This window comes from Salmo trutta, chromosome 1 (genome assembly GCF_901001165.1).
Source record: "Salmo trutta chromosome 1, fSalTru1.1, whole genome shotgun sequence".
Lineage (NCBI taxonomy): Eukaryota > Metazoa > Chordata > Actinopteri > Salmoniformes > Salmonidae > Salmo > Salmo trutta.
The window spans coordinates 21176034-21203796 of record NC_042957.1 but is presented as its reverse complement, the minus strand read 5'-3'; the positions used below and the strand labels follow the sequence as shown (position 1 = coordinate 21203796).

At 41.8% G+C, this 27763-nt stretch overlaps 1 protein-coding gene across 2 annotated transcripts in view; it reads right to left on the bottom strand.

The window, feature by feature from the left end:
* mthfd1l (methylenetetrahydrofolate dehydrogenase (NADP+ dependent) 1 like) overlaps nt 1–16233 on the bottom strand; it is an 82428-nt gene extending 66195 nt beyond the window's left edge. Inside the window, exons 1-14 of one of the 2 annotated variants that reach the window (XM_029742895.1) lie at nt 15848–16233; nt 14828–14912; nt 14595–14645; nt 14409–14462; nt 13521–13645; nt 12771–12871; nt 11245–11381; nt 10669–10780; nt 8083–8236; nt 7629–7802; nt 2749–2885; nt 2434–2480; nt 1423–1530; nt 411–485 (exon numbers count right to left, since the gene is read on the bottom strand). In XM_029742895.1, coding sequence (XP_029598755.1) covers nt 411–485; nt 1423–1530; nt 2434–2480; nt 2749–2885; nt 7629–7802; nt 8083–8236; nt 10669–10780; nt 11245–11381; nt 12771–12871; nt 13521–13645; nt 14409–14462; nt 14595–14645; nt 14828–14912; nt 15848–16083 — 1596 coding nt within the window. In that variant the 5' untranslated portion in view covers nt 16084–16233. Of the gene's footprint in view, nt 1–410; nt 486–1422; nt 1531–2433; nt 2481–2748; nt 2886–7628; nt 7803–8082; nt 8240–10668; nt 10781–11244; nt 11382–12770; nt 12872–13520; nt 13646–14408; nt 14463–14594; nt 14646–14827; nt 14913–15847 lie in introns of both variants that reach the window. The other variant, XM_029742814.1, reaches the window with a different exon arrangement.
* Nucleotides 16234–27763: the final 11530 nt, after the last annotated feature.

Sequence of the window (27763 nt, the reverse complement as noted above, 5' to 3'; positions counted from 1 at the left end):
AACTGATTAATATTTCACATCCTCCTGAACTTCTCCACTCAAGTCTTCCTCAAGTTGTGTGTTTGTGTCTCTGAGGCTGTGTGCTGCTTCGGAGGACCTCACGCCTCCATCTCCTATCTGTTTGTAATGGTTTAACACCAAGCCGGACTGCTATCAACACTCCTATAAAAGTCCTATGGTAAACCATAGAGTCCTATATTACTCTAAATGTAATGCAAACAGATGAGTGAGTGGTGATGTTGAGGGGATAGTGCTGCAGAGTGAGTGAGAGGTCCTATGAAGGGATGTTGGACTACCAGTATTTCAGCTCACTGAGGCCACCTAGTGGAGGTCTTAGGGACATAACTGGGCGAGGTAACTGAACAATAGCCAGTACATAGGACTTTAGGCAGTGAATTGGGTGGACTTACACATAGCCTGGCGATCTGTATGGGAGAGAAGCGCCTAACTCCGTTCACTGAGGGGACCAGTCTGCTGTACAGAGCCTGGAGAGAGACGTAAAAGAGAATATATCAAGTGGTGATGTCATTATTCATACACAATATGGAAGTTAAATGGGTCCTGTGACAACATTGTGATCTCACTAGTGTCACATTTAGGCATCTAACAACGCTTTGTGAAGGGATTTGCATGGAAGAACTCGGAATACACTGACATATCCCTCCTATACGATGTTCACCTATTCCCCTCGACCACGCCCACAAATTGGGGAAAACGAGCATGCTTTCCCATTAAACCCCAGTGTGAAAGAGACAACTTAGTTATATAGAAATAACAAAACACGCCGAAGACTTGGTGTGTTGTTCAATGTACATGTAACCAGGTCAGAAGTCTCGACATATGAGTCGCAATGCTCCGACAGAGTAATAGAGCCTGAGAGAAGAGCCCTGTGGTTTCAGGCTACTCTGCATGGGGAGACCTGATGTCCAGGTAGGCTACAGGTAGTTGTGCGTCGAAAACAGTTATATCATAGGAAAGACATTTAACTCGTTTAGTATAGTCCGTTTGTAACCCCTCACTACTTGCATCTGTATAGTACGTTTGTTTGTGTTGTTGGTCATGGCTAGCATAATGTTCCAGTCGGTAGCTAGCTAGCACTCACATGGCTGCTAGCACCGCCAAGAAAAGGGGCATGAGCCCCTACAATATTGTTTTTCTAAGTAGTGAAAACGCTCAGGAACAGGCGATGTTGAAAAGCAATCTTAACACATGTACTTTTCTTAAATTTAGTTTTATAATTGTCTTAAACAAGCAGAGAAGAAAATTGAGTTCGAACGTCACGGCTATCTAATACTGACTGGGAATACGCTGAAACTATTTACATTGTGATGTCAATATCATTTTTAGGACAACTCTGCATTCTGATGGCATAACTCTCCATTGTGATATCACAATCGCTCCGAATTGTGACATCACAGTCACCTTGTCTGTTTGGGTGGCCTCGTGCAGCATCCGGGCATCAATGGCAGCGGCCACCAGGTTATTGGCTGCAGTGATTGCATGGATATCACCTGTCAAATGGAGGTTGAACTGAGAGAGAGAAGGTGGGACAGAGAGACAAAGAGAGAGAGATAAATAAGGTGGTACAGAGAGAGATAAAGAAGGTGGGACAGAGAGAAAAAGAGAGAGATAAAGAAGGTGGGACAGAGAGACAAAGAAGGTGGGACAGAGATAAAGAAGGTGGAACAGAGAGACAAAGAGAGAGAGAGAGAGAGAGAGATAAAGAAGATGGGAAAGAGAGAGAGAAGATTGGAAAGAGAGACAAAGAGAGAGAGAAGATGGGAAAGAGAGAAAGAGAGAGAGAAAAGAGAGCAAGTCATCAGATTCAAAAGTGAAATAAAATAAAACTACGGAAGTGAAAACTCAATTTACTGAATTTCATTGACCAGAGTAGAGTTCCATAGAGAACCAAGAGGGAGGATTATATGTAATTTCAAATCAGACTATATGTTATGTCTCATACTGTGACTATGAACTCATGTTGCCCTATAGTTGACTGGACCCCCACCTCTGTGACTACACTACGACACACAAAGATCACAACACAGTCAGTGCCCTTACAGTCCAACAGACTCCATCATGTAGTTTAAAGATCCATTTAACAGCCACTGGAGTATTGAGGAGAGAAAGAGAGAGAAGAGGGGGGAGTTCAACGGTGCTGGTGTTTGTGTTGAAGGCAGGGAAGCTAGGAGGCTGAAAAGCCTTCTCTGAAGTGTCTGTCTCTCAGACTTTGAAGTCTGATGCCTCCCTCCCCATTTCCCTCCCTCCAGCTCTCACCCTCCACCTTGTCTCTTCATGCATACTTTAGTCACAGAGAATGTTATGCACGCGTTGGTGTGTATGTGTGTGTGTGTGTAGTTTAAACATGGTGTGTTTGTGTAGCCCCTTTGAAGCCGTGGGTCCAGCTGAGAGCTGCCTGTGTGCGTCTCTTACCTCCTCCATAGGGATGACCTGGGCATATCCCCCTCCCGCGGCGCCCCCTAGGGGAACACAGACAAAACACACAGTGAGAGCGAGACAACATGCACGAGGGAGACAGGAGTATTGCTGAGCTGTGGACTAAGCAAACTACTCCACCTCCATCCCCTTACAATCTGAACAAAGATGTTAACAATTAGCTTCACACAGACAACATTCCCTTACCATTCTCCTCATAAGAAACAGATGGATATGTGAACAGATGAATTTATTAGCATAGATAAGCTTTCTCTAACATAGATATACGAGTAGAGATCTGCCCTCTCTGACCTTTGACCCCAAAGGTGGGCCCCTGAGAGGGCTGTCTGAGGCAGGCGAAGGAGTTGAGCTTGAGGTGGGCAGAGAGAGCCTGGACCAGGCCAATGACCACCGTGCTCTTACCCTCCCCTAGGGGGGTCGGTGTGATACTGGTGTTGGAGAGAAAAAACAGAGGTAACATTAAGAGAAACGTACACACTAATAGAGATGTATTTGTGCTGAGTATAGTTCTAGAATGAGGGACTCAAGGCAGGGTTACTGGGCCGCTCGTGCTATAGTCTAATCAGCAGCATCTGATCTCACAGCCCTAACCACATTTAGCCTGTATCCAAGGCAACCAGATTCATTAGTCCAATTAGACTAATTCATGTGACCAATTGGTATCTCACTGGACATTATAGAGATGAATAAACCAAATATAAAAGTGAGAACCCTGTGAGACCTATTAAAAAGTGACTTAAAATGCAATCCGTCTTTTAACCCAATGTTGCTCAGTTTGTGGTAAGAGTTGGGAAAAGAGGGAAGAGAAAGCTAGGGGCACTTTCTCTCTCCCTATCTGGTGAACACGCTCTCTTCTTCTGACAACAATTGAGTGAGGCCCCTCGCCTCCAGAGGGCCCGCAGGGAACAAAGACGGTTCCTTAAGGAGAGGGAGGGTAGGTGTGGGTGTGTGTGCGCGCGAGACCGAGGGAAGTGAATCAGTGAATCAGTGTGTACAGGGAAGTGATAGTGAATCAGTGTGTACAGTGCCTTCAGAAAGTATTCATACCCCTTGACTTATTCCACATTTGTTGTGTTACAGCCTGAATTCAAAATGGGTTAAATTGACTTTTTTCTCACCCATCTACACACAACCCCATTTTGACAAAGTGAAAACATGTTTTCAGAAATGTTTGCAAATTCATTGAAAACGAAATACAGAAATAGCTTACTTACATAAGTATTCACACCCGAGTCAATACATGTTAGAATGAACTTTGGCAGCGATTACAGCTGTGAGTCTTTCTGGTTAAGTCTAAGAGTTTTGCACACCTGAATTGTAGAATATTTGGCCATTATTATTTGTTTAATTCTTCAAGTTCTGTATAATTGGTTGTTGATCATTTGCTAGACAGTCATTTACAAGTCTTCCAATAGATTTAAACCAATTTAAAGTCAAAACTCAAACTAGGCCACTCAGGAAAATTCAAATGTCATCTTGGTAAGCAACTCCAATGTATATTTGGCCTTGTGTTTAAAGGCTCTTACATCTAGATGTTCCGCTAGCGGAATGCCTCGCCAATATCCAATGATAGAGCGTGGCGCGAATTACAAACTCCTCAAAAATCCCAAAACTTCAATTTTTCAAACAAATGACTATTTTACACCATTTTAAAGACAAGACTCTCCTTTATCTAACCACATTGTCCGATTTCAAAAAGGCTTTACAACGAAAGCAAAACATTAGATTATGTCAGCAGAGTACCCAGCCAGAAATAATCAGACACCCATTTTTCAAGCTAGCATATAATGTCACAAAAACCAAAACCACAGCTAAATGCAGCACTCGATTTACAACGAATGTCCTAGGAGTGTCATCAGATGACACTCCTAGGATATTATGTTATACAATACATGCATGTTTTTACATTAGCATGTGACGTTCAGAACTAGCATACCCACCGAATACTTCCGGTGAATTTACTAAATTACTCATGATAAACGTTCACAAAAAACATAATTATTTTAAGAATTATAGATACAGAACTCCTTTATGCAATCGCAGTGTCCGATTTTAAAATAGCTTTTCGGTGAAAGCACATTTTGCAATATTCTGAGTAGATAGCCCGGCCATCATGGCTAGCTATTTTGACACCCACCAAGTTTGGCACTCACCAAACTCAGATTTACTATAAGAAAAATTGGATTACCTTTGCTGTTCTTCGTCAGAATGCACTCCCAGGACTGCTACTTCAACACCCAATGTTGTTTTGGTTCCAAATAATCCATAGTTATATCCAAATAGCGGCGTTTTGTTCTTGCGTTCAAGACACTATCCGAAGGGTGACGCGTCGGCGCGTATCGTGACAAACAAATTCAAAATATTCCATTACCGTACTTCGAAGCATGTCAAAAGCTGTTTAAAATACATTTTTATGCTATTTTTCTCGTAAAATAGCGATAATATTCCGACCAGGAGACCTTGTTTTCGTTCGAAGACTGAAAATAGAAAATTTTGTCTTCACATACACGCGCGCGCCCGTGTCATTGTTCTCAGATCGACCACTTTCCAAAACCTCTACTGTTTTTCGCCCAGGGACTGCAGAGTCATAATTCCCTGTTCTGGCGCCTTCTGAGAGCCTATGGGAGCCTTAGAAAATGTCACGTTACAGCAGAGATCCTCTATTTTCCATAAAGAGGCTATAGAAGGACAAGAAATGGTCAGAGAGGGCACTTCCTCTATGGAATCTTCTCAGGTTTTGGCCTGCCATATGAGTTCTGTTATACTCACAGACACCATTCAAACAGTTTTAGAAACTTTAGGGTGTTTTCTATCCACATATACTAATTATATGCATATTCTGGGCAGGAGTAATAACCAGATTAAAACGGGTACGTTTTTTATCCGGCCGTGAAAATACTGCCCCCTATCCTAAACAGATTAAGGTTATAGTCCTGCTGAAAGGTGAATTTCTCTCCCAGTGTCTGGTGCAGACTGAACCAGGTTTTCCTCTAGGATTTTGCCTGTATTTAGCTCTATTCTGTTTCTTTTTATCTAAAAAAAATTTAAAAAATTTATGTAGTTCTTGCCAGTGACAAGCATATCCATAACATAATGCAGCCACCACCCTGCTTGAAAACATGAGTGGTACTCAGTGATGTGTTGGATTTGCCCCCCACAAAATAAGTATTCAGGTCATAAAGGTCCTTTTTTTGCAGTTTCACTTTAGTGCCTTATTGCAAACGGGATGCACGTTTTGGCATGTTTCTATTCTGTACAGGCTTCCTTTTCACTCTGTCATTTAGGTTAGTATTGTGGAGTAACTACAGTGTTCTATCACAGCAATTAAACTATGTAACTGTTTAAAAGTCACCATTGGCCTCATGGTGAAATCCCTGAGCAGTTTCCTTCCTCTCTAGCAACTGAGTTAGGAACGACGCCTGTATCTTACTAGTGAATGGGTGTATTGATACACCATCCAAAGTGTAATTAATAACTTCACCATACTCAAAGGGATATTGAATGTCTGCTAGATGGGTAATTTTTTCAAGCAATGGGTGCCCTTCTTTGCGAGGCATTGGATAACCTCCCTGGAATTTGGTTGAATCCGTGTGTGAAATTCACTGCTCACCTTATAGATAATTGTATGTGTGTGGTACAGAGATGAGGAAGTCATGAGGTAGGTAAATCTCTGCCTTATCTCAGCTCACTGGTCACGATAACACCCACCCGTAGCATGCGCTCCAGCAGGTATATCTCACCGGTCATCCCCAAAGCCAACACCTGCTTTGGCCGCCTTTCCTTCAAGTTCTCTGCTGCCAATGACTGGAACGAATTGCAAAAATCGCTGAACCTGGAGACATATTTCCCTCACTAACTTTAAACATCAGCTATCCGAGCAGCTAACCGATCGCTGCAGCTGTACAGTCCATCTGTAAATAGTCCACCCAATCTACCTACCCCATATTGTTTTTATTTACTTTCTGCTCTTTTGCACACCAGTATTTCTACTTGCACATCATAATCTGCTCATCTATCACTCCAGTGTTAATTTGCTAAACTGTAATTACTTCGCTACTATGGCCTATTTATTGCCTTACCTCCTCACGCCATTTGCACACACTGTATATAGACTTTTTTTCTCTATTGTGTTATTGACTGTATGTTTGTTTATTCCATGTGTAACTCTGTGTTGTTGTTTCTGTCGCACTGCTTTGCTTTTTCTTGGCCAGGTTGCAGTTGTAAATGAGAACTTGTTCTCAACTAGCCTACCTGGTTAAATAAAGGTGAAATAAAAAATTAAATAAATAAAAAGTAATTCAAAAATCATGTTAAACACCATTATTGCACACAGAGTGAGTCCATGCAACTTACTATGTGACTTGTTAAGCACACTTGTACACCTAAACTTATTTAGGCTTGCCATATCGAATGAGTTTAACAATTATTGACTCAAGGCATTTCAGCTTTTCATTTTTTATTCATTTGTAAAAATGTCCCTAAACGTATTTCCACTTTGACATTAAGGGGTAGGTCAGTGACACAAAATTCAGGCTGTAACAATTTTTTGGGGAAAAAGTCAAGGGATGTGAATATTTCTGAATAAACTGTATGTGTTTATGTGACAGTGTGTGGGAGAGTGTGTGTTTATGCTTGAGGCAGTGGGTTGGAGACAAAGAGTGTTTAGCTCATTTGAACCTGTGTGTGTGTGTGTGTGTGTGTGCGCGCGCTGCTGCCGGTCTGCCAGGGGTTGGGGCGAGTGGCAGCAGTGCATTCCTCAGCCAGACACATGAAAGGAGGCAGTGGGGCCTGATCTGTCAGAGCAGCAACGTTCACACACCCTTCAAAGAGGGGCCGGCCCCGACTGCCAGGGGCCCTGACAGGTATGAGACAAGGCTCCACGGTCTCCTGACCCCTATCCATCTCCAAGAAGAAAAAAAAAAAATATATATATATATATATATATATATATATATATATATATATATATATCTTTCTCTCTGTTTCCCCATCTAAAAAATAAATAAATACCTTCTGGCAGCTCACTCTCTTGTAGTAAAAGTAACAGTGAGCACATTTCTGTGAGCAGTGTAGCGAGAATAGAGATGGAATCGGGGGGGGTAGAAACACAAATGTGCAAAGGGGTGAAGTTCAAACTAGAATAAATTCCTTGTCCAGACGGTAAGACTCACCCAGCCACCAACACATATTTCCCATCAGGCTGTTCTCTGAGGCGATCCAGGAGTGAGAGGCGGACCTTAGCCTTGGTTCTGCCATAGGCCTCAGTCTCTTCCTGCAGCAGGCCTATCTCTTGGGCCAGCTGGTCCACAGGCTTAGGAGTCTGGGCACGGGAGATCTCTATGTCACTGTGGAGGAATGGGTGGACAAGTTACCTCAGACCTTATAATACAATAGTATCTAAACATCGCTTAGAATACTGAAAGAAGTCCTTTTGTGAGATCTCCTACACTTGAGACTCAGAGGAGTGGATGAGCTGAGGTTTGTCAAGGCAAGAAGAGATGTTGCCTCTCTTAGCATCATTCAAAGGTTGTGCAAATGGGAGCTTTGTGTTTTGTATAGAGGGATGTGGTTAGTTCCTGGGTTGACCCAGGTAGCCCAGTGACAAGGGTACGTCCTGGTTCTTACCTGGGTACAGGTGACAGGGGCTGCAGCTTGAGGCTGCGGAGTGTCCAGGGTCTGTACTGTTGCCCCTGGGCCCAACGACTGCTGCTTTGCACCACGTTCCGCATCCGGAGGGCAGCTGTTAGGGGTCCCACTCCAGACATCTCCCTTCCATGATCTTCTGAGAGAGACACACAATGTTAGAACAACTCAATTATAAGGTTAAAACAATTCCATACTGAATTTCTATCTAAAGTACATTGGAAAAGTATTCAGGCCCCTTCCCTTTTTGTTACGTTACAGCCATATTCTAAAAGGGATTACATTTATTTTCCCTCAATCTACACACAATACCCCATAATGACAAAGCGAAAACAGGTTTTTAGAAATGTCTGAAAATGTTATACAAATGTGGAAGCACTACAAGTGGAAGCACTACAAATCTTTTTCACCACCTAAAACAGTGGCACAAATTGCAAATACGAAGAGTGTGTGAAACTGCGCGCTGCAGAAGCCCCAGCCGCAAGCCGTCGACAACCCAAAAAAGCTCCAGCCCCGAAACAAAGCTCACTGCAAACTTCATTTTCCCGCAGTGTGCCTAATGTCTACCTCAAGACAGCATTACTGTTTATCAAAGTAAAAAAAGAGGGGAAATGTTTATTGAGTTGATAGTCTGTTTCTTGTGCAACTGGTTGAGGCTGTTCAAATAAGAAATTGAGTTAACAAAAAGCAAATGATAATCTCAGGCTGATGTTTAAAAAACATTTTCTCAAACTGAGCACTTTATTTTGTTCTTTATTTATATATAATTGCTGCCCTTACTAGGGTTTGTCACATCTGTGGATTTGTTCGAAAGGAGAAGAAATCTGTAATTTGATTTTAATAAGCCTTTTAAAGTTGTCAAACTAAAAAAAAGTTGACTTTTCTCCTAAATATATATAATATTTATTTCAGAAAAAGATAGGCCTATTTTAATTTATAGGCTATTTTTGTTTAAGATATTTTTATTTATTTAAATGTGCACCTTATGGAGCTTTGATTTCAAAAAAGGTACTCCTGTTGTTATACAGTGTTTATGTTTACATGTTATTGTTATTTGAACAGCTGAGCATTTAATCTGAACCAGGTGCTGAGCCCTGTTTATTATTTATTCATTTGATTTTTCAACTGTTCACTGAAATAGCCGGTTTCAATAAAACTACTTGAGGCATGTCATATCTGGCTTTGACTTTGACTGAACATTTGCTCTCACTTTGCGGAAAAAATATTGGGATATATATCTTATATCGATATTCAGCCTAAATATATTGGGATATGACTTCTGGTCCATATCGCCCAGCCCTAAGTTGAAGGAATTGACCGTAGAGCTAAGAGAAAATTGTGTCGAGGCACAGATCTGGGGAAAGGTACCAAAAAATGTCTGCAGCATTGAAGGTCCCCAAGAACACAGACCTCAATCATTCTTAAATGGAAGAAGTTTCGAACCACCAAGACTCTTCCTAGAGCTGGCCGCACGGCCTTTGTCAGGGAGAAGACCAAGAACCCAATGGTCACTCTGACAGAGCTCTAGAGTTCCTCTATGGAGATGAGAGAACCTTCCAGAAGGACAACCATCTCTGCAGCACTCCACCAATCAGGCCTTCATGGTAGTGGCCAGACGGAAGCCTCAGTTAAAGGCACGACAGCCCGCTTGGAGTTTGCCAAAAGGCACCTAAAGGACTCAGACCATGAGAAAGAAGACTCTCTGGTCTGATTAAAAAACAAATTAACTTTGGTCTGAATGCCAAGCATCACGTCTGGAGGAAACCTGGCACCATCCCTACGGTGAAGCATGATGGTGGCAGTATCGTGCTGTGGGGATCTTTTTTAGCGGCAGGGACTGGGAGAAGTCAGGATCGAGGCAAAGATGAACGGAGCAAAGTACAGAGAGATCCTTGATGAAAACCTGCTTCAGCGATCTCAGGACCTCCGACTGGGGCGAAGGTTCACCTTCCAACAGGACAATGACACTAAGCACACAGCCAAGACAAAGCAGGAGGGGCTTCAGGACAAGTCTCTGAATGTCCTTGAGTGGCCCAGCCAGAGCCCCAACTTGAATCCGATCGAACATTTCTGAAGAGACCTGAAAATAGCTGTGCAGAAACACTCCCCATCCAACCTGACAGAGCTTGAGAGGATCTGCAGAGGAGAAACACCCAAATACAGGTGTGCCAAGCTTGTAGGGTCTTACCCAAGAAGACTCGAGGCTGTAATCACTGCCAAAGGTGCTTCAACAAAATACTGAGTAAAAGGTATGAATAAATATATAAATGTGATATCATTTTTTTTTGTATAAATTTGGGCGGGGGGGGTCTAAAAACATGTTTTTGTTTTGTCATTATGAGGTATTGTGTGTAGATTGATAAGATAATAAAAATATATTTTTGAATTAGGCTGAAACGTAACAAATGTGGAAAAAGTAAAGGGGTCTGAATACTTTCCGAATGCACTGTATATTACAGAATCTATCCAGCAGTGAATTAATTCATTAAAAGCATATTGTGACCAAGCAGTTCTGTAATGTCCCTATGATGACGATGTTCCCCCCTGATTGACACAGGTCAGTCCTACCTGTCATAAGAGCTGAGCCACAGTGGATGACTGCAGTCCCAGGTCTCAGCCATGTGGGAGGGACATCCATATGCCCCGCAGCCAACAGGACTACAGCGTTCGCCTGCATCATCTGGGGAAGAGAAAAGAGAGAAAAGAGATGGAGAGCATAAGAAAGAGGGGACAGAGTGAGACAAATTAAGGAAGTGACCACACTAGTTCAAATTACATCCTTCAGTAGTTCAAGTACAGGTTAATAGATGCAGATAGGTTTGACTTTAATCTCTGCAGGTCTTCAAAGCTCTGTCAGTCTAATCATGGCATGACAGCCATCAAACACACCTCACATGTTTCAGGGTATTGTCTCAATTAGAGCTACACTGCCACCGAGTGGTCAAACACAAAGTGTCTATTGAAACACATTTTGTAATACACTGCCACCGAGTGGTCAAAACACAAAGTGTCTATTGAAACACATTTTGTAATACACTGCCACCGAGTGGTCAAAACACAAAGTGTCTATTGAAACACATTTTGTAAGTGTACCTTGTGAAGGTGGATGTGTGTGTGTGTGCGCATGCATCTGTGTGGACATACCTGTTTCTGTAGACCCTCAGAGCTCCTCCGGCTGTTGAGGACCACCATACCGCCTCTCTGCATCAGGCATTGCAGGGCCACCCCGAGGGGTCCTTCACCCCCCACCACCAACACGGTCCTCCCCTCCATAGGGGTGTCTACGGAAACAGGAAAATATGGTATAAGATATACAGTATATTTTTATTCAACAGTACAATATATATTTATCTCATATTCCTAGAATAGTCCCTCCTGGGGTTCCATAAAAGTGAGAGTATTCAGTAGTCCAGTGTTTTTCTTATGGTGTAATAGTTTGGTGTCATCGTTTTCATTGGACTCTATCCATATGTGGATCATCTTCCCTAAACTAATAGCAAAGCTATTTCAACTGGATAGTAATCCAATCCATACATTACAATTTGAACACAAAAATGATTTGACATATGCATTACATATAGTACGTACTCGCTAGGCTTAGCAGTGATGAAGAACTCTAGCTGTGTGACTTAAGTTACACAGTGGTCTCCATTGATGGTATGCTCTGAATTACTCCAGTCTAGTTTAAGTAGCAATGTGACACTTACTCTTTTATTTATTACATTTTCATTTCACCTTTATTTAACCAGGTAGGCAAGTTGAGAACAAGTTCTCATTTACAATTGCGACCTGGCCAAGATAAAGCAAAGCAGTTCGACACATACAACAACAGAGTTACACATGGAGTAAAACCAACATACAGTCAATAATACAGTAGAAAAATAAGTCTATATACAATGTGAGCAAATGAGGTGAGATAAGGGAGGTAAAGGCAAAAAAGGCCATGGTGGCAAAGTAAATACAATATAGCAAGTAAAACACTGGAATGGTAGATTTGTAGTGGAAGAAAGTGCAAAGTAGAAATAGAAATAATGGAGTGCAAAGGAGCAAAATAAATAAATAAATACAGTAGGGGAAGAGGTAGTTGTATGGGCTAAATTATAGATGGGCTATGTACAGGTACAGTGATCTGTGAGCTGCTCTGACAGCTGGTGCTTAAAGCTAGTGAGGGAGATAAGTGTTTCCAGATTTTTGTAGTTCGTTCCAGTCATTGGCAACAGAGAACTGGAAGGAGAGGCGGCCAAAGGAGGAATTGGCTTTGGGGGTGACCAGAGAGATATATCTGCTGGAGCGCGTGCTACAGGTGGGTGCTGCTATGGTGACCAGTGAGCTGAGATAAGGGGGGACTTTACCTAGCAGGGTCTTGTAGATGACCTGGAGCCAGTGGGTTTGACGACGAGTATGAAGCAAGGGCCAGCCAACGAGAGCGTACAGGTCGCAGTGGTGGGTAGTATATGGGGCTTTGGTGACAAAACGGATGGCACTGTGATAGACTGCATCCAGTTTATTGAGTAGGGTATTGGAGGCTATTTTGTAAATGACATCGCCGAAGTCGAGGATCGGTAGGATGGTCGTTTTACGAGGGTATGTTTGGCAGCATGAGTGAAGGATGCTTTGTTGCGAAATAGGAAGCCAATTCTAGATTTAACTTTGGATTGGACTCTGCTCACCATGTCTGGCCAGCAGCTCCATGACAGCGTTGGCCAGGGGGGGTGTGAAGCCCTGGCTCATATCTCCTCGCACCAGCCTCCCCACGTTCAGGTCTGACACACTACAGTATAGTCAGGACACACACTCATAAAGTAGGGTACAGCACAAGTAGTAGACATAAGACATTGCTAGTGTAGCGTCGGCAGTAGACTGGCTAGGTGGTTTTAGAACAGTCCTCATATGGTGCATTATGAATGAGCAATAACTGGGTAAGGCTACAGTATAGATCAAATGTGTTTTATGTACAATTACAATCCATGGGTGATGGTGGAAGTAGTAACTGTATAATCCAACAAAGGCTATGACCCTAACAATGCTCTATGGCCCAACAGTGGTTTAACCTGAAAAATTCTGTCTGTCGTTGTAAGGAAACTCTTGTCATCCTATAATAGAGAATGTTTCTCTGTCATTGGGTCATGTTTTAGTTGCTCTACAATAACCCACAGTACTGTCTCTCTGACGTGCTGTTAATGTCCTGCAGCACATTCTGATTTGGACCAAATTCAAGGCAGCATGGCAGAAAATGCATTTAATCTCCACAGGGCAAGAAGCACACAAATCCAGGACCGAAAGGGACAGGCTTCAACAGATGAATTAATGGTAAAGCTCTGATATCTGTGTAGTAATGCTGTACTTACACTAATTAAAACATTGTACGAACATGTTGTAATAGAAAGTACGCTGAGCTGTGTTTGTAATGAATGTGTTACCCGTCCACGTCCTTCTCTGGTCTGAGTGTGTTGAGGACCCGGCTGGTGAGGGAGGCAGGGGGGAGGTGGAGGTACACACCATGCACCCTGGGATCCTCATTCAGCTTCAACACCTCCTCTATAATCTACACAAAGAAAGAAAGAGGGTGTCGGGGAGAGGGACAAGGAGAAAGTGGGGTGGAATTGGGAGGGAGAAATTACTTCAGTTAAATCATAAAGGTAACTAGCAAGAATGTGGCCCTTGATGTCTAAAAGTGTGCACTCTTAAGGTGAGAGGTCAACCACTCAGGCAACAGATAGTGACCTCAGCTGCCCCTGGAAAGAGAGTGGGTTAGTGGAGGTAAAGAAACATGGAGGGAGAGAGGAGAAGAAAGAGAAAACACATGCACCGAGGGCATAGTGAAAGTAGAGCAGCAGACACGCTCACGGAAATCCAGACATCTGCTAGTCCTATTCCAAGGATATCCATAGACCCTAATACACACAGGACCATGATCATCACCCTACTGTGGAAAAGGTCATTCCCAGGTCCACAGCTGAGAAGGAAGGAACCTCATAAATGTAATGTGTTGAAAGAGATTCAACAATTTCCTACAACAACTATCTAGTTTTCGGGGGAGATCCATGATATTATGTCCAATACTTATTGATCATTGAGCGAGACTGTGGCTTGACTCATTAGACAGGCAATGGAAGAACAAGATATGCAGATGCATTCACCTGACACAAACACGCACACAGACACAGTAAAGTGAATGTCAGGCAGAATTTGACTTGCAGGGAAGGGTGGGAAGAAGGCAACAGCCAATGACGTGATGTCCAATCACAGTGAGTGTTGTTGGATAGTGGTAGGAATTTGTGTAGTAGATATTGGCTGGTTTGACTCACCTCATCTTCAGTGCATTCTCTGGGCAAGCAGATCTGAGTAATGTTCAGGCCAATCTATGGAACGAGGGATTCAGGGAAATGAACAGTGGGAAAACACCAACAGGTAACTTTACTTCTACTGAAAGGGTAGCGTAACAGTAAAATTACTTTTTTAAAGCTGAAGAGAAACAGAATCCCTTAATGTACCTTTCCAGCCATCTTCTTGTTGATCTCTAGTAAACGGTCATCCTCATCTGCCTTTGAGACAAGAATACAAAGCCTTGAGCAACATAGACACACACCAAAAGCTTCAATAAAACCCTCACAGGGGAGCCTAGAGTAACCCATCAATAACCAGCCCACCCCAACTGACAACGGCCAAGCACAGAAGTCATTTAAGGCCACAGTGACCTGCAGACGGTAGGCTAATGCCTGTTTACCTGTATGATAGCCAGTGTAGGTTTGAGTGCAGGGTGGCCCCTCTGCAAAGCCACCATCTTCTCTTTGGTCCTTTGAACATTCTCCCTGCAAGAGAAAGCGGAGTCAGAAAAACCCACTCATCCACATTGAAGACCACATATATTCATTCACGTCGCCCTAGGGGCAAGCTATGGAGGAAGCAGCCGAAAACAAAAGAGAATCCTTGGCATGACAATGTCGATCACATACTTTTCAAGCAACTGGTAGTCAAGCTTTATCATTATGATTGGATTGTAGTCAGATATCATGTTTGGAAGTGTACATCTAGATTGCATTGGTGGCTACAGTGACAGTTTGATCATTCAAATAAAAGGGATTGAACAACAAAAGAAAAACATTTGCAAATATTTTGTGAAATGAAACTTGTGACCATGTTATTAGTAATAATTACATAAACTTTTCCTTACAGAGTGTGTGGGGACTTTGTGATCTGTGCCACGTTGCTGTGCCAAGTAGCCTACTACTGGAGGATGAGTCAAAGCCGGGAATGGGGATTGTACACTTAACTACATATGGCGACCATCATGTAAACAATGAATTGTGGAACATTTGTTTGTAGCCTTTTCCATAAAAACGTTTTCATGTATCAGTTCTAATATGTTGCAATTACACGTGTGTGAAACATATATGCCAGGGGCATGGGAGTATGAACAGTGGAAAATTGCATCAGCTGGGTGGTAGTAGTTGGTTAGCAGCTCCTTAAAAGATGCCGGTCACACGCGGGACGCTCCGCTGGCTACAAGCAAAATTAAGAAGACGAACTACTGCATCAACTTTAATGAAACTGGCTACATCCCACATGAAATACAACATTACAAGTTGCGTGGATGTTCGCTGTATTCATCGAATAAGATGCTAACGTTAGCTGGCTCAACTACCTAGTTGGGTACATTCAGGAAATAAGTGACTTGGCCATTCGTTCATGTTACGAATAGTAAAAAAAAAATGCATTGACTGAAATATTGAAAAGCTTTGTTTACCTGATAGTATTTTCGTAGCCCGGTCCATCCGTTTGCTTTCCTAACTTGGGCGCTTTTTCCGCGGAGGTAGTGCCGCTTATGGAACATGCAGCCCGGAGAAGCAACTGGCTGTTGTTGGAATGACCGAGCGGTAGAGATCTCTTCGCTAAGCCGAACACCCTGACTCCCGTACGAGGTTGGTGTACGGATGGGGTCGGTAAATTGCGGCAGGCATGGCGAAGTGTAGAAAGCCTCATGATGATTCTGATGAAATAGCGGGTTGTTGATGTTAACTACCGACTGGTGAGACTCGGAACCCGTGATATTAGAGAAACCGGTAGTGGTTGAGACACTATGCAAGCAGCGTGTTGGTAAAGCGCGGAACAGCCCAGTTGCCGCCACCCCCCCTTCGCGTGAACGCGCACAAACTCAAATCTTCATTGCTGCGACTTGCATGCTAGTTGAGTTTTCTGCTCTTCACTCCGTTGTCAGTTTAGCCTACATTTCACTGATCTTTGTAGCAGAATGCATATTTTATTTGTGTTCACCCAAAATCTAGGCTAGACATTGCTGCGCTACAAGGCCTATGACTCACTGTGAAAATTGGGATGGGATGTAGTAAGATTGGCTCAGGAAGTAGGAGGCTTAAAAACAATGGAACAGATCAGCAGCGGTAAAGTCAGCTGTGTTTATTTTACAAAAGGATGTATAGTTCCATAAAGTGCCAAACGATACATAAACTCGATGGGAAAAAAAAACATTAAGCTAAAATTCTAAATATTTTTAGGCTAAACCCATGGCTCGGGCCCTTAAATGTGACATGCATGCTACAAGCATCAGTATCCCAGGGTCTGCCGTTATGAGGTAGTCTATCCGGACATTATGTAGCTGTAAAGAAAATCTAATTAAATTGTTTTTGTCACATGCGCCGAATACAACTGGTGTATACTTTACCGTGAAATGCTTGCTTATGAGCCCTTCCCAACTATGCACAAAAAAATAGTAGACCTAACACAAAATTAATAAAATACACAAGAATGGAGCTATATTCAGGGAAGTACCAGATATACAGAATATGTACATACGTCCAGGGTAAAGTAACAACCCAGCTCACACATTTGAATCCTTGGAAGTTGTGGGAATGTATGTTTTTGGTTTCACATTGGTTGTGGAAATGAAGCCATACGTTTCCTGACCGGTAAAACTGAACGTTATTTAAATGTTCCTAGAACGAAAGTGAAAATCTCACCTGTTCTAGAAAGTTCATTTTTAGGTTGCAGGGAGGTTCTGAGAATACTTTACTCTGGTTCCTTGAAAGCTTTCCTGGGAGGTTTTATTAACGCTCTGAGAATGAAAATGATAGGTTATTTGCAGGATTTTTTTTTTTATAACTTAAAAAAAACTTTCACTGAATTTTTTATTTTTTATTTCACCTTTACAAGTTCTCATTTACAACTGTGACCTGGCCAAGATAAAGCAAAGCAGTGCGACATAAACAACAACACAGAGTTACACATCAGATAAACAAACGTACAGTCAATAACACAATAGAAAAATCTGTATACAGTGTGTGCAAATTAAGTAAGGAGGTAAGGCAATATATAGGCCAATAGTGGCAAAGTAATTACAATTTAGCAATTTACACTGGAGTGATGTATGTGCAGATGAGAATGTGCAGGTAGAAATACTGGTGTGCAAAAGAGCAGAAAAACTAAAACAAATATGGGGATGAGGTAGGTAGTTGGATGGGCCATTTACAGATGGGCTGTGTACAGCTGCAGCGATCGGTAAGCTGCTCTGACAGCTGACGCTGAAAGTTAGTGAGGGAGATATAAGTCTCCAACTTCAGTGATTTTTGCAATTTGTTCCAGTCATTGGCAGCAGAGAACTGGAAGGAAAGGCGGCCAAAGTAGGTGTTGGCTTAGGGGATGACCAGTGAAATATAGCTGCAGGAACGCGTGCTACGGGTGGGTGTTGCTATGGTGACCAGTGAGCTGAGATAAGGCGGAGCTATACCTAGCAAAGACTTATAGATGACCTGGAGCCAGTAGGTTTGGCGACGAATATGTAGCGAGGACCTGCCAACGAGAGCATACAGGTCACAGTGGTGGGTAGTATAAGGGGCTTTGGTGACAAAATGGATGGTTCTGTGATAGATTGCATCCAATTTGCTGAGTAGAGTGTTGGAGGCTAATTTGTAAATGACTTCGCCGAAGTCAAGGATCGGTAGGATAGTCAGTTTTACGAGGGTAAGTTTGGCAGCATGAGTAAAGGAGGCTTTGTTGCAAAATAGGAAGCCGATTCTAGATTTACCTTTGGATTGGAGATGCTCAATGTGAGTCTGGAAGGTGAGTTTAGTCTAGCCAGACACCTAGGTATTTATAGTTGTCCACATATTCTAAGTCAGAACCGTCCAGAGTAGTGATGCTAGTCGGGTGGGCGGGTGTGGGCAGCGATCCGTTGAAGAGCATACATTTCGTTTTACTAGCATTTAAGAGCAGTTGGAGGCCACAGAAGGAGTGTTTAATGGTGTTGAAGCTCGTTTGGAGGTTTGTTAACAGAGTATCCAAAGAAGAGCTGGATGTATACAGAATGGTGTCATCTGCGTCGAGGTGGATCAAAGAATCACCCACAGCAAGAGCGACATCATTGATATATACAGAGAAAAGAGTTGGCCCAAGAATTGAACCCCGTGGCACCCCCATAGAGACTGCCAGAGGTCCGGACAACAGGCCCTCCGATTTGACACACTGAACTCTATCTGAGTAGTTGTTTTTGAACCAGGTGAGGCAGTCATTAGAGAAACCAAGGCTATTGAGTCTGCCGTTGAGAATACGGTGATTGACAGAGTCGAAAGCCTTGGCCAGGTCGATGAAGACGGCTGCACAGTACTGTCTTTTTTTTCGATGGCGGTTATGATATTGTTTAGGACCTTGAGCGTGGCTGAGGTGCACCCATGACCAGCTCAGAAACCAGATTGCATAGCGGAGAAGGTACAGTGGGATTCGAAATGGTCTGTGATCTGTTTGTTCACTTGGCTTTCGAAGACTTTAGAATGTTTCAATAAGACTTTTAATATCACTGCTAGGTTCTTTTGGGTAAACTGTTTTGAACCAAGCACAGTTAAGACACATGGATATTTGTTTCCTTAGGCATTAACACATTTTTTTGTGACACAGCATCAGTGAGATTCAAACCTATGCTCTTCTGTGCTCTAACCTTGGAATTAGTCCACTGCCCCATCAGGATGGAGCTAGCATGCCATGTTTTCTTATGCATACAAAGCTGTTCCTTTTAGTCTATTCAAACAGACCCCATTTCAAAGGAAACAAGCACTCATTAAGATCAGGTGTGGCCAATTAGTGGGAACGGCCAACACACCTGAACACACTTAACAAGATAGGGTATATGTTATTTTTTATAAAATGCTTAAAATGTGTATTTTAATGGGAAGTTTTCTTCATGCTCTGATAACGGTATTTAAAGCTTATTGATATTCATGTGTACAATTCAACAACAAAAAAGTACTTTCCCAGAATATTGCCAAGAACTGACATAAAAGAGAACCATCTGAATGTTCTGAGAGCATCGCTTAAGTCACACCATTTTTTAGAACGTTCACAGAGTGTAGTACAAATATGACATTACAGTAAATAAAACCACATGGGAACTTGTGTGGAATGTTCTGTGGAAGTACACAAATTCCCACAGAAGAATGTTGTTTCTTAACTCTATCAGTCCCGAGACCCAAGCAAAAATTGTCTTTTCATCTATCTGACTTTCATTTATCTGCATGTCCAACCCCTTTATTTTTCCTCACAATTAAGTGTTTTACCATTTTCGTTTTAGGGCAACCAGGGCTCTGAGTAGAACACAAAACTATTTGACATAAACAGTTGCATTCATGAGTTTTGTTGACAGATGCAATAAAAAAAACAAGGTCCGCCAAAGCAAAAACCTGATAAAATGCATTTATCTGAATGCTGTAAGTTCAGAAATACTAACTAGTTAGTGACAGCTGTGTGGAGTTTAGAGTTTGTGACAGCAACTATGTGAGCTTATTACAGTATTATAGACACTATTTCCTTGGATTTCCTATGATCTTCTATGTAGAAGAACCCCTTACTTTCCAATGACTCTTGTGTTCACCTACTGTTTTCAACTCTCTAGAGACAGCAGGAGCGGTAGAGATACTCTCAGTGATCGACTATGAAAAGCCAACTGACATTTACTCTTGAGGTGCTGACTTGTTGCACCCTCGACAACTACTGTGATTATTATTATTTGACCTCAACAGTGCCAGACCCTAGAGTAGTAGTAGCTGTGTAGTGCTGGGATAAGTTGAAGTGGGCCTGGTCTTGTAGAGCTGTGCTGTGGTGGGCCTGTCATGCCAAATAATGTCCCCCGGTCAAATTGTGTCTATAAACTATTAGTGTCCGTTGCTATATCAATGGTGTGATGACCTAATGATTAGAATTTTGGAGATCATTACAGCCTAAATGACATTCTTTTCATCATCACTATGCAAACAAGGCTGATTTACGTGACAATTTCGCTGTTTAAACAAGTTTTGTTTAGCTAATAAAATGAAAACATGAATTAGAACTACTTTTGGGTACCTTGCTAACATTACGACATTAAATTCATGTCTTAGTCATTTCTACGTTTCGGAAATGGCAAAGAAAACGTGTAATCTGCTTGACACAATAAAGTTACTTACCTTACTTTACGAGATTGGTGCAGGATTGTTGCTTGGCACATTTAAGGAACTTGACAAAAAACATTATTTTCTTGCCTTTTATTACTTTAACAGAACATTTTCTAAAAGTTCAAACATGGTTACATTTAATTTCAATTTTGGTAATGTTCTAGGAACATTCTCCAACTGGGTTGACATTGGGAATGTTCTCAAATAGTTCAGAGAATATTAAGAAACAACATTCTTCTGTTGGAAATTCAGTACTTCAGCATAACGTTTCCTTCAGGTTTCCTCATGGTTCTATTTAAAGGCATGTTCTCCAATTGTTCATTAGGTTAAGAAAACTTTCCATAAAAACCACAAGAAAACTTAAGTAATATATGGGGAAGGTTCTAAGAATGTTATTTGAAAACATATACATTCGGTTCTCAGCATCAATAAAACTCTCACTATCCTTTATCTTGTTAAGTGTGTTCAGGTGTGCTGGCCGATTCCACTAATTGGCCACACCTGATTTTAATGAGTTCTTGTTTCCTATGAAACGGGGTCTGTTTGAATAGACTCAAATGAACAGCTTGGTATGAGTAAAAAAAACTGGCATGCTAGCTCCATCCTGGTGACACAGTGGACTAATTAGTAGACTAATTAGACAACAGAAGATTATAGGTTTGAATCTCACTGATGCTGTGTCACAATAAAATATTATTTTGTTTAAATGATTAATGCCTACGGAGATTAATTTCCATGTGTCCTATGTGCTTGGAGTTCAAAAAAGTTAACCCAAAATAAGAGAGCAGTGTTATTACAAGTATTATTGAAACATTTAGTGAAAGTTCTAAGGAAGTTATTCAAAAACCTCCAAATAACCAATAATATATGTTAATAAAACCTCCCAGGAAAACGTTCAAGGAACCAGAGTAAAACAATCTCAGAACCTCCCTGTAAGCTAAAAATAAATGTTCCCAGAACAGGTGAAATTTTTACTTCTGTTTTCAGAACATTTTTTTTAAAGTTCACCGGTCAGGAAACAACCAATGTGAAACCAAAAATATTCCTGCAATTTCAAAGGAACCAAATGTGCTAGCTAGGCAGTGGAGTGAAGGTACAGTTGAAGTCGGAAGTTTACATACACTTAGGTTGGAGTCAGTAAAACTCGTTTTTCAACCACTCCACAAATTTCTTGTTAACAAACTATAGTTTTGGCAAGTGTCACGTCCTGACCAGTAAAAGGGGTTATTTGTCATTGTAGTTTGGTCAGGGCGTGGCAGGGGGTGTTTGTTTTGTGTGTTTTGGTGTTTTTGGTTTATGTTCTATAATTTCTATTTCTATGTGTATATCTAGTTTTCTATTTCTATGTTGGGTTTTTGGCAATGACCTCCAATTAGAGGAAGCTGGTTGTCGTTGTCTCTATTTGGAGGCCATATTTAGTTGGGTTTGTTTTCACTTGTGTTTTGTGGGTGGTTGTTTCCAGTATAGTCTGTGCACCTTACTGGACTGTTTTCGTCGTCAGTTTATTTTGTTTAAGTGTTTTCTTTAATAAAGAAAGAAGATGAGCACTTTACCCGCTGCGTTTTGGTCCAATCCTTTCGACGCCTATGACAGCAAGTCGGTTAGGACATCTACTTTGTGCATGACACAAGTAATTTTTCCAACAATTGTTGATTATTTCACTTATAATTCAATGTATCACAATTCCAGTGGGTCAGAAGTTTACATACACTAAGTTGACTGTGCCTTTTAACAGCTTGGAAAATTCCAGAAAATGATGTCATGGCGTTAGAAGCTTCTGATAGGCTAATTGACATCATGTGTGTCAATTGGAGGTGTACCTGTGGATGTATTTCAAGGCCTACCTTCAAACTCAGTGCCTCTTTGCTTGATATCATGGGAAAATCAAAAGAAATCAGCCAAGATCTCAGGAAACAATGTGTAGATCTCCACAAGTCTGGTTCATCCTTGGGAGCAATTTCCAAATGCCTGAAGGTACCACGTTCATCTGTACAAACAATAGTACGCAAGTATAAACACCATGGGACCACGCAGCAGTCATACCGCTCAGGAAGGAGACGCGTTCTGTCTCCTAGAGATGAACGTACTTTGGTGTGCGAAAAGTGCAAATCAATCCCAGAACAAGAGCAAAGGACATTGTGAAGATGTTGGAGGAAACAGGTACAAAATATCCACAGTAAAACGAGTCCTGTATCGACATAACCTGAAAGGCCACTCAGCAAGGAAGTAGCCACTGCTCCAAATCCGCCATTAAAAAAGCCAGACTACGTTTTGCAACTGCACATGGGGACAAAAATAGTACTTTTTGGAGAAATGTCCTCTGGTCTGATGAAACAAAAATAGAACTGTTTGGCCATAATGACCATTGTTATGTTCGGAGGAAAAAGGGGGAGGCTTGCAAGCCGAAGAACACCATCCCATCCGTGAAGCACTTGGGTGGCAGCATCATGTTGTGGGGGTGCTTTGCTGCAGGAGGGACTGGTGCACTTCACAAAATAGATGGCATCATGAGGGAGGAAATTGATGTGGATATATTGAAGCAACAAGTTAATGCTTGGTCGCAAATGGGTCTTCCAAATGGACAATGACCCCAAGCATACCTCCAAATTTGTGGTGGCAAAATGGCTTAATGACAAAAATGTCAAGGTATTGGAGTGGCTAGCACAAAGCCCTGACCTCAATCCTACAGAAAATTTGTGGGCACAACTGAAAAAGGATGTGCGAGCAAGGAGGCCTACAAACCTGACTCAGTTACACCAGCTCTGTCAGGAGGAATGGGCCAAAATTCACCCAACTTATTGTGGAAGGCCACCCATAACGTTTGACCCAAGTTAAACAATTTAAAGGCAATGCTACCAAATACTAATTGAGTGTATGTAAACTTCTGACCCACTGGGAATGTGATGAAAGAAATAAAAGCTCAAATAAATTGTTCTCTCTACTACTATTCTGACATTTCTCATTCTTCAAATAAAGTGGTGATCCTAACTGACCTAAGACAGGGAATTTGTACTAGGATTAAATGTCAGGAATTGTGAAAAACTGAGTTTAAATGTATTTGGCTAAGGTGTACGTAAACTTCCGACTTCAACTGTATATGCAGTATCAATTATTTTGTACAATAGAGAAATCATGCACAAAGTAGCCTACACAAACACAAAGTATGTGAAATATATTCACATGCACGCCGCACACAGCCTAGTTTCAGCAGAATATAATCTGTTGGCAAGAGCTCGTAGCTCTCCAATGGTTTTTTGCATTGAGCAGCTCCCAGAAGAACGACATCGGTAGCAGGTAGGGTAGAAAGGAAAGATGTTTCAATTTATGATATCTATCAGTAAATGCTAAAGATAGAAAGTGACCCATAGGATGTGTGAGAGAGTTCTAACAGAGAGGAAGAGGAAGAGAGAGGCCCAACTCGGCAGAAAATCTGTCTCCCTCCAGCAGGTGGATTTTTTTTTGTTATTTAGCCAAGCAAGGAGTTTTTGTATGGAGGTCAATGAGAGTGTTGAATTTGGTCAACCAAAAAATGAATGGCTTATTTCCTATGTGAGGTTTATTTGATCAAATAGAAGTTTTGTAATCCTTAAATTGTTATGAATGTACTGATATATGTAGTACACATGACATCCAGACAACTTTTAGAAAAAACACTTTATATTGGATGACTATGCATATTCATGGCATGACAAGGCTAGTAGCATACCATCTCTCTCCATTGAATACAGGCGTTTGATGTCAACAACCCTCATCGAATATTCAAAAAGGATTACCAAAAAAAGATACACGGGAGCTAAACAGCCCGCCGTGCCGCTTTGTGGACAACGACTCCCATTGTTAGGTCAGAGAGACATGTATCTTGTCCATAATCTTTGGTTGTAATCTAAATCACTGGACTGCACTGTGGTCACATGTGAATCCGGTGGTCCTGTCTGTATCCCAGTGTTCCTCTGAGGGGAAAAATGCTTCCATTCCCTCACGTTTTACATTAGGACCGTCCACACTGGTCACCTAATTAGGTTTAACTGAGTTAACCAACCTTCAAAAATATACGTGAGGTTAGACCAGGACAAGAACAATCAATAGCTCAAGGATTTCCTTGAATTTCATTTGGTTTCTATCAGTAGCCTGTAGGCTGAAGCCTATGTATGTAGTCTATTTTAGCTTACCTGCCAGTCTGTATATTTTTCAATATTTTTTCTACCTAATATCAGTTGTCTGCTTTCCAAGTCCAATTTTTTTCTCTCACTTTATTCAGGAAAACCTCTGTGGTATTTCTCCTAGAGAAGTAAGTGATTCACTGATCGTCAATCATTTAGTCAGCCAGCAGATGATGCTGTGTGCTGTGGCCCTGCAATTACATGAGAGTGTAGAGGGAGATAAGGACGAGAGGGAAAGGTGCGATGGGCAGGGCTTACGTAGCATTTCCATTCTCTATTGCTATTCTCTTTTCACTTGAGAGAGAGAGAGATGCAAAGTTGAACCTTTGCTGTGGTGAAGTCTACAAAAGTGCCCAAACTAGGTCTACATTAAAGGGCAATCTGCAGTTCAAACAATAACAAAGCGATAACCCAGACACTGTTTTGATCAATAATTTAGGGATGGTGCTGGAGAAATGTAACCACTCTCACTTAACATGATAGAGCAGGGGTCTTCAACATTTCCTTGCCCGGGCAAACCGGCGATCCTGGGACCCCCATCATATGTTAGCAACAACAACAACAAAATCACATCTTGTCTTATCATCAGGTGAATGATAATGGCAAGGAGAAGTAATCAACATTTTAAAATAAATAGATTTGGTAGATAGTTTTTCATTTCTTTGATCTCTCTACATTATAATTGAAAGAGGAAGTGTAAACTCTAACATAGCCTATTCGCTAGAACAGGGGTCTTCAGCCTTTACTTGCCCAGGGACCCGGCCTCGAATTTCCCAGCGGCATCAACGGCCTCCTTGTGTGGTCGTTGATGCCCCGTAAAAGAATCTATGCCTTGCGGCCAAAGTGGCTGTTGTGCCCTTGGGCTGAGTATAATAGTTACGGCTGCCATTCACCACGATCCGAAGCACCTCTCACTCACATGGCTCACTCAGATATCTCAATTCTTATTAGCCAATGCCTGCCAAGTGATCTGGTCCTTCTCACACAGCCTGGTCTCATAGACTAGACGTAACATAGTAAATCGAGGACACTCAAACTAGTTTGATATGATACGTTTGATATGGTTACGTAAGACAGATGGCAAAAACGAACACCTAGCAACCCAAAGGTTTAGAATTCAAATCACATCACGGACAACTTCAGCAATTTAGCAACTTTTGAACTACTTACTACTTTTTAGCTACTTTGCAACTACTGTATTTAGCATGTTAGCTAACCCTTACCTTAACCCTAACCTTAACCCTTTTAGCAAACCCTAACCCTAACCGTAACCCTTTTAGCTAACCCTTCCCCTAACTCTAATCTTAGCCCTTTTAGCTAACCCCCTAACCCTAACCCATAACCCCTAGCCTAGGGGCGGCAGGTAGCCTGGCGGGTAGGAGTGTCGATCGAATCCCCGAGCTGACAAGGTAAAAATCTGTCATTCTTCCCCTGAGCATTTCAGTTGAATACATTCAGTTGTACAACTGACCTTTCCTTTTCTTAGCTAACGTTAGCCAGATAGCTAACATTAGCCACCTAGCTAGAATTCGTAACATGTCATATGATTTTCAAATTCGTAACATATTGTATGTTTTGAAAGTTTGTAACATATAATACGAATTGTAATTCGTAAAATATAATATGGAACGGGTGATAGACATCCACAAATTAATACATGCCATACGAAACATAACAAATGTAAATGGAGCTTCACAGATTTACGTACTAAATAATATGAAATGCTCTGAGACCTGGTTGGTTGGTTGCAGCCTGGTCTCATAGACTAGACGTAACACAACAAAATGTATATCCAGGACACTCAAATTAGTATGATATATGTTACGTTTGTTATGGTTACATAAGATAGAAGGTTACCTAAGGCCAAAACAAAAATAGGGTGGTTGGTTGGGGCCCCCCCCCCAAACCCTCTTTTTACGCTGCTGCTACAAGGACTTTGCCTGTGGTTATATCCATTCCGGCAGGTAGCCCACTCTCCACGTCAACCGTGAAGAGGCGACTCCGGGATGCTGTCCAGTGTCTGTGTTCTTTTTCCCATCTTAATCTTTTCTTTTTATTGACTAGTCTGAGATATGGCTTTTTCTTTGCAACTCTGCCTCGAATGCCAGCATCCCGGAGTCGCCTCTTCACTATTGACGTTGAGGCTGGTGTTTTGCGGGTACTATTTAATGAAGCTGCCAGTTGAGGAGTCGCTAGAGCGCGATGAGACAAGTTTTAAGTATTATACTCTCAGGCCATCTTATTGTCACAAAATCTCTATAAAATCTGACAAATGTCCTAGCCATATTTAGGCAAACATCAGTGATTAAACACAAGAGCACACACACAATAAAGGCCTATGTGTGTGATCCAGGCCTGTTTGACTGCAGTGAGATCAATGTTCAGAATCCATAGTTTAAAATGACTGCCCAGCTGAAGTCTTCAGCATGCAGTGATGTGAAGTGTTTCTGTTGATAAGAGAAATTGTGTGTGTGTGTGTTTGTGGCCCTGGACACTGCTGTCCTCTCTCTTAACACCAGCTCAGTGAAGTGTGAGTCTATTCCCTGTTAATGATAATTTATCCTAACCAACACACTGCTGTTGGAGGGAAAATCACCTCAGCCTGTTTTACCTACTGGACCTTACTGCTACACATACACATATATATATATATTATGCTTGAAAATATGGAGAGTGATACTCAGTAATTATTTTGTATTTTTAATTTATTTAACTAGGCGAGTCAGTTAAGAACAAATTCTTATTTACAATGACGGCCTACACCGGCCAAACCTGGACGACGCTGGGGCCCTATGGGACTCCCGATCACGGCCGGTTGTGATACAGCCCGGGATTGAACCCGGGTCTGTAGTGGCGCAGCAGTCTATGTAAATCATTTTTATTAAATATAGCATTCCGTCATTATTCCTATTAGATATGACTTGTTCTAAAGGCAAAAGTCCAATAGGTCAACTGCACAGACAGACCGTGATATTCAAAGCAGTCGCATCTCGGTTCTGTGCTATTGACACCCTCGTCTTAGGTGGGTTTAGCGCTCGATTTTTGAGTAATTTATGCATCTTTCTCGTC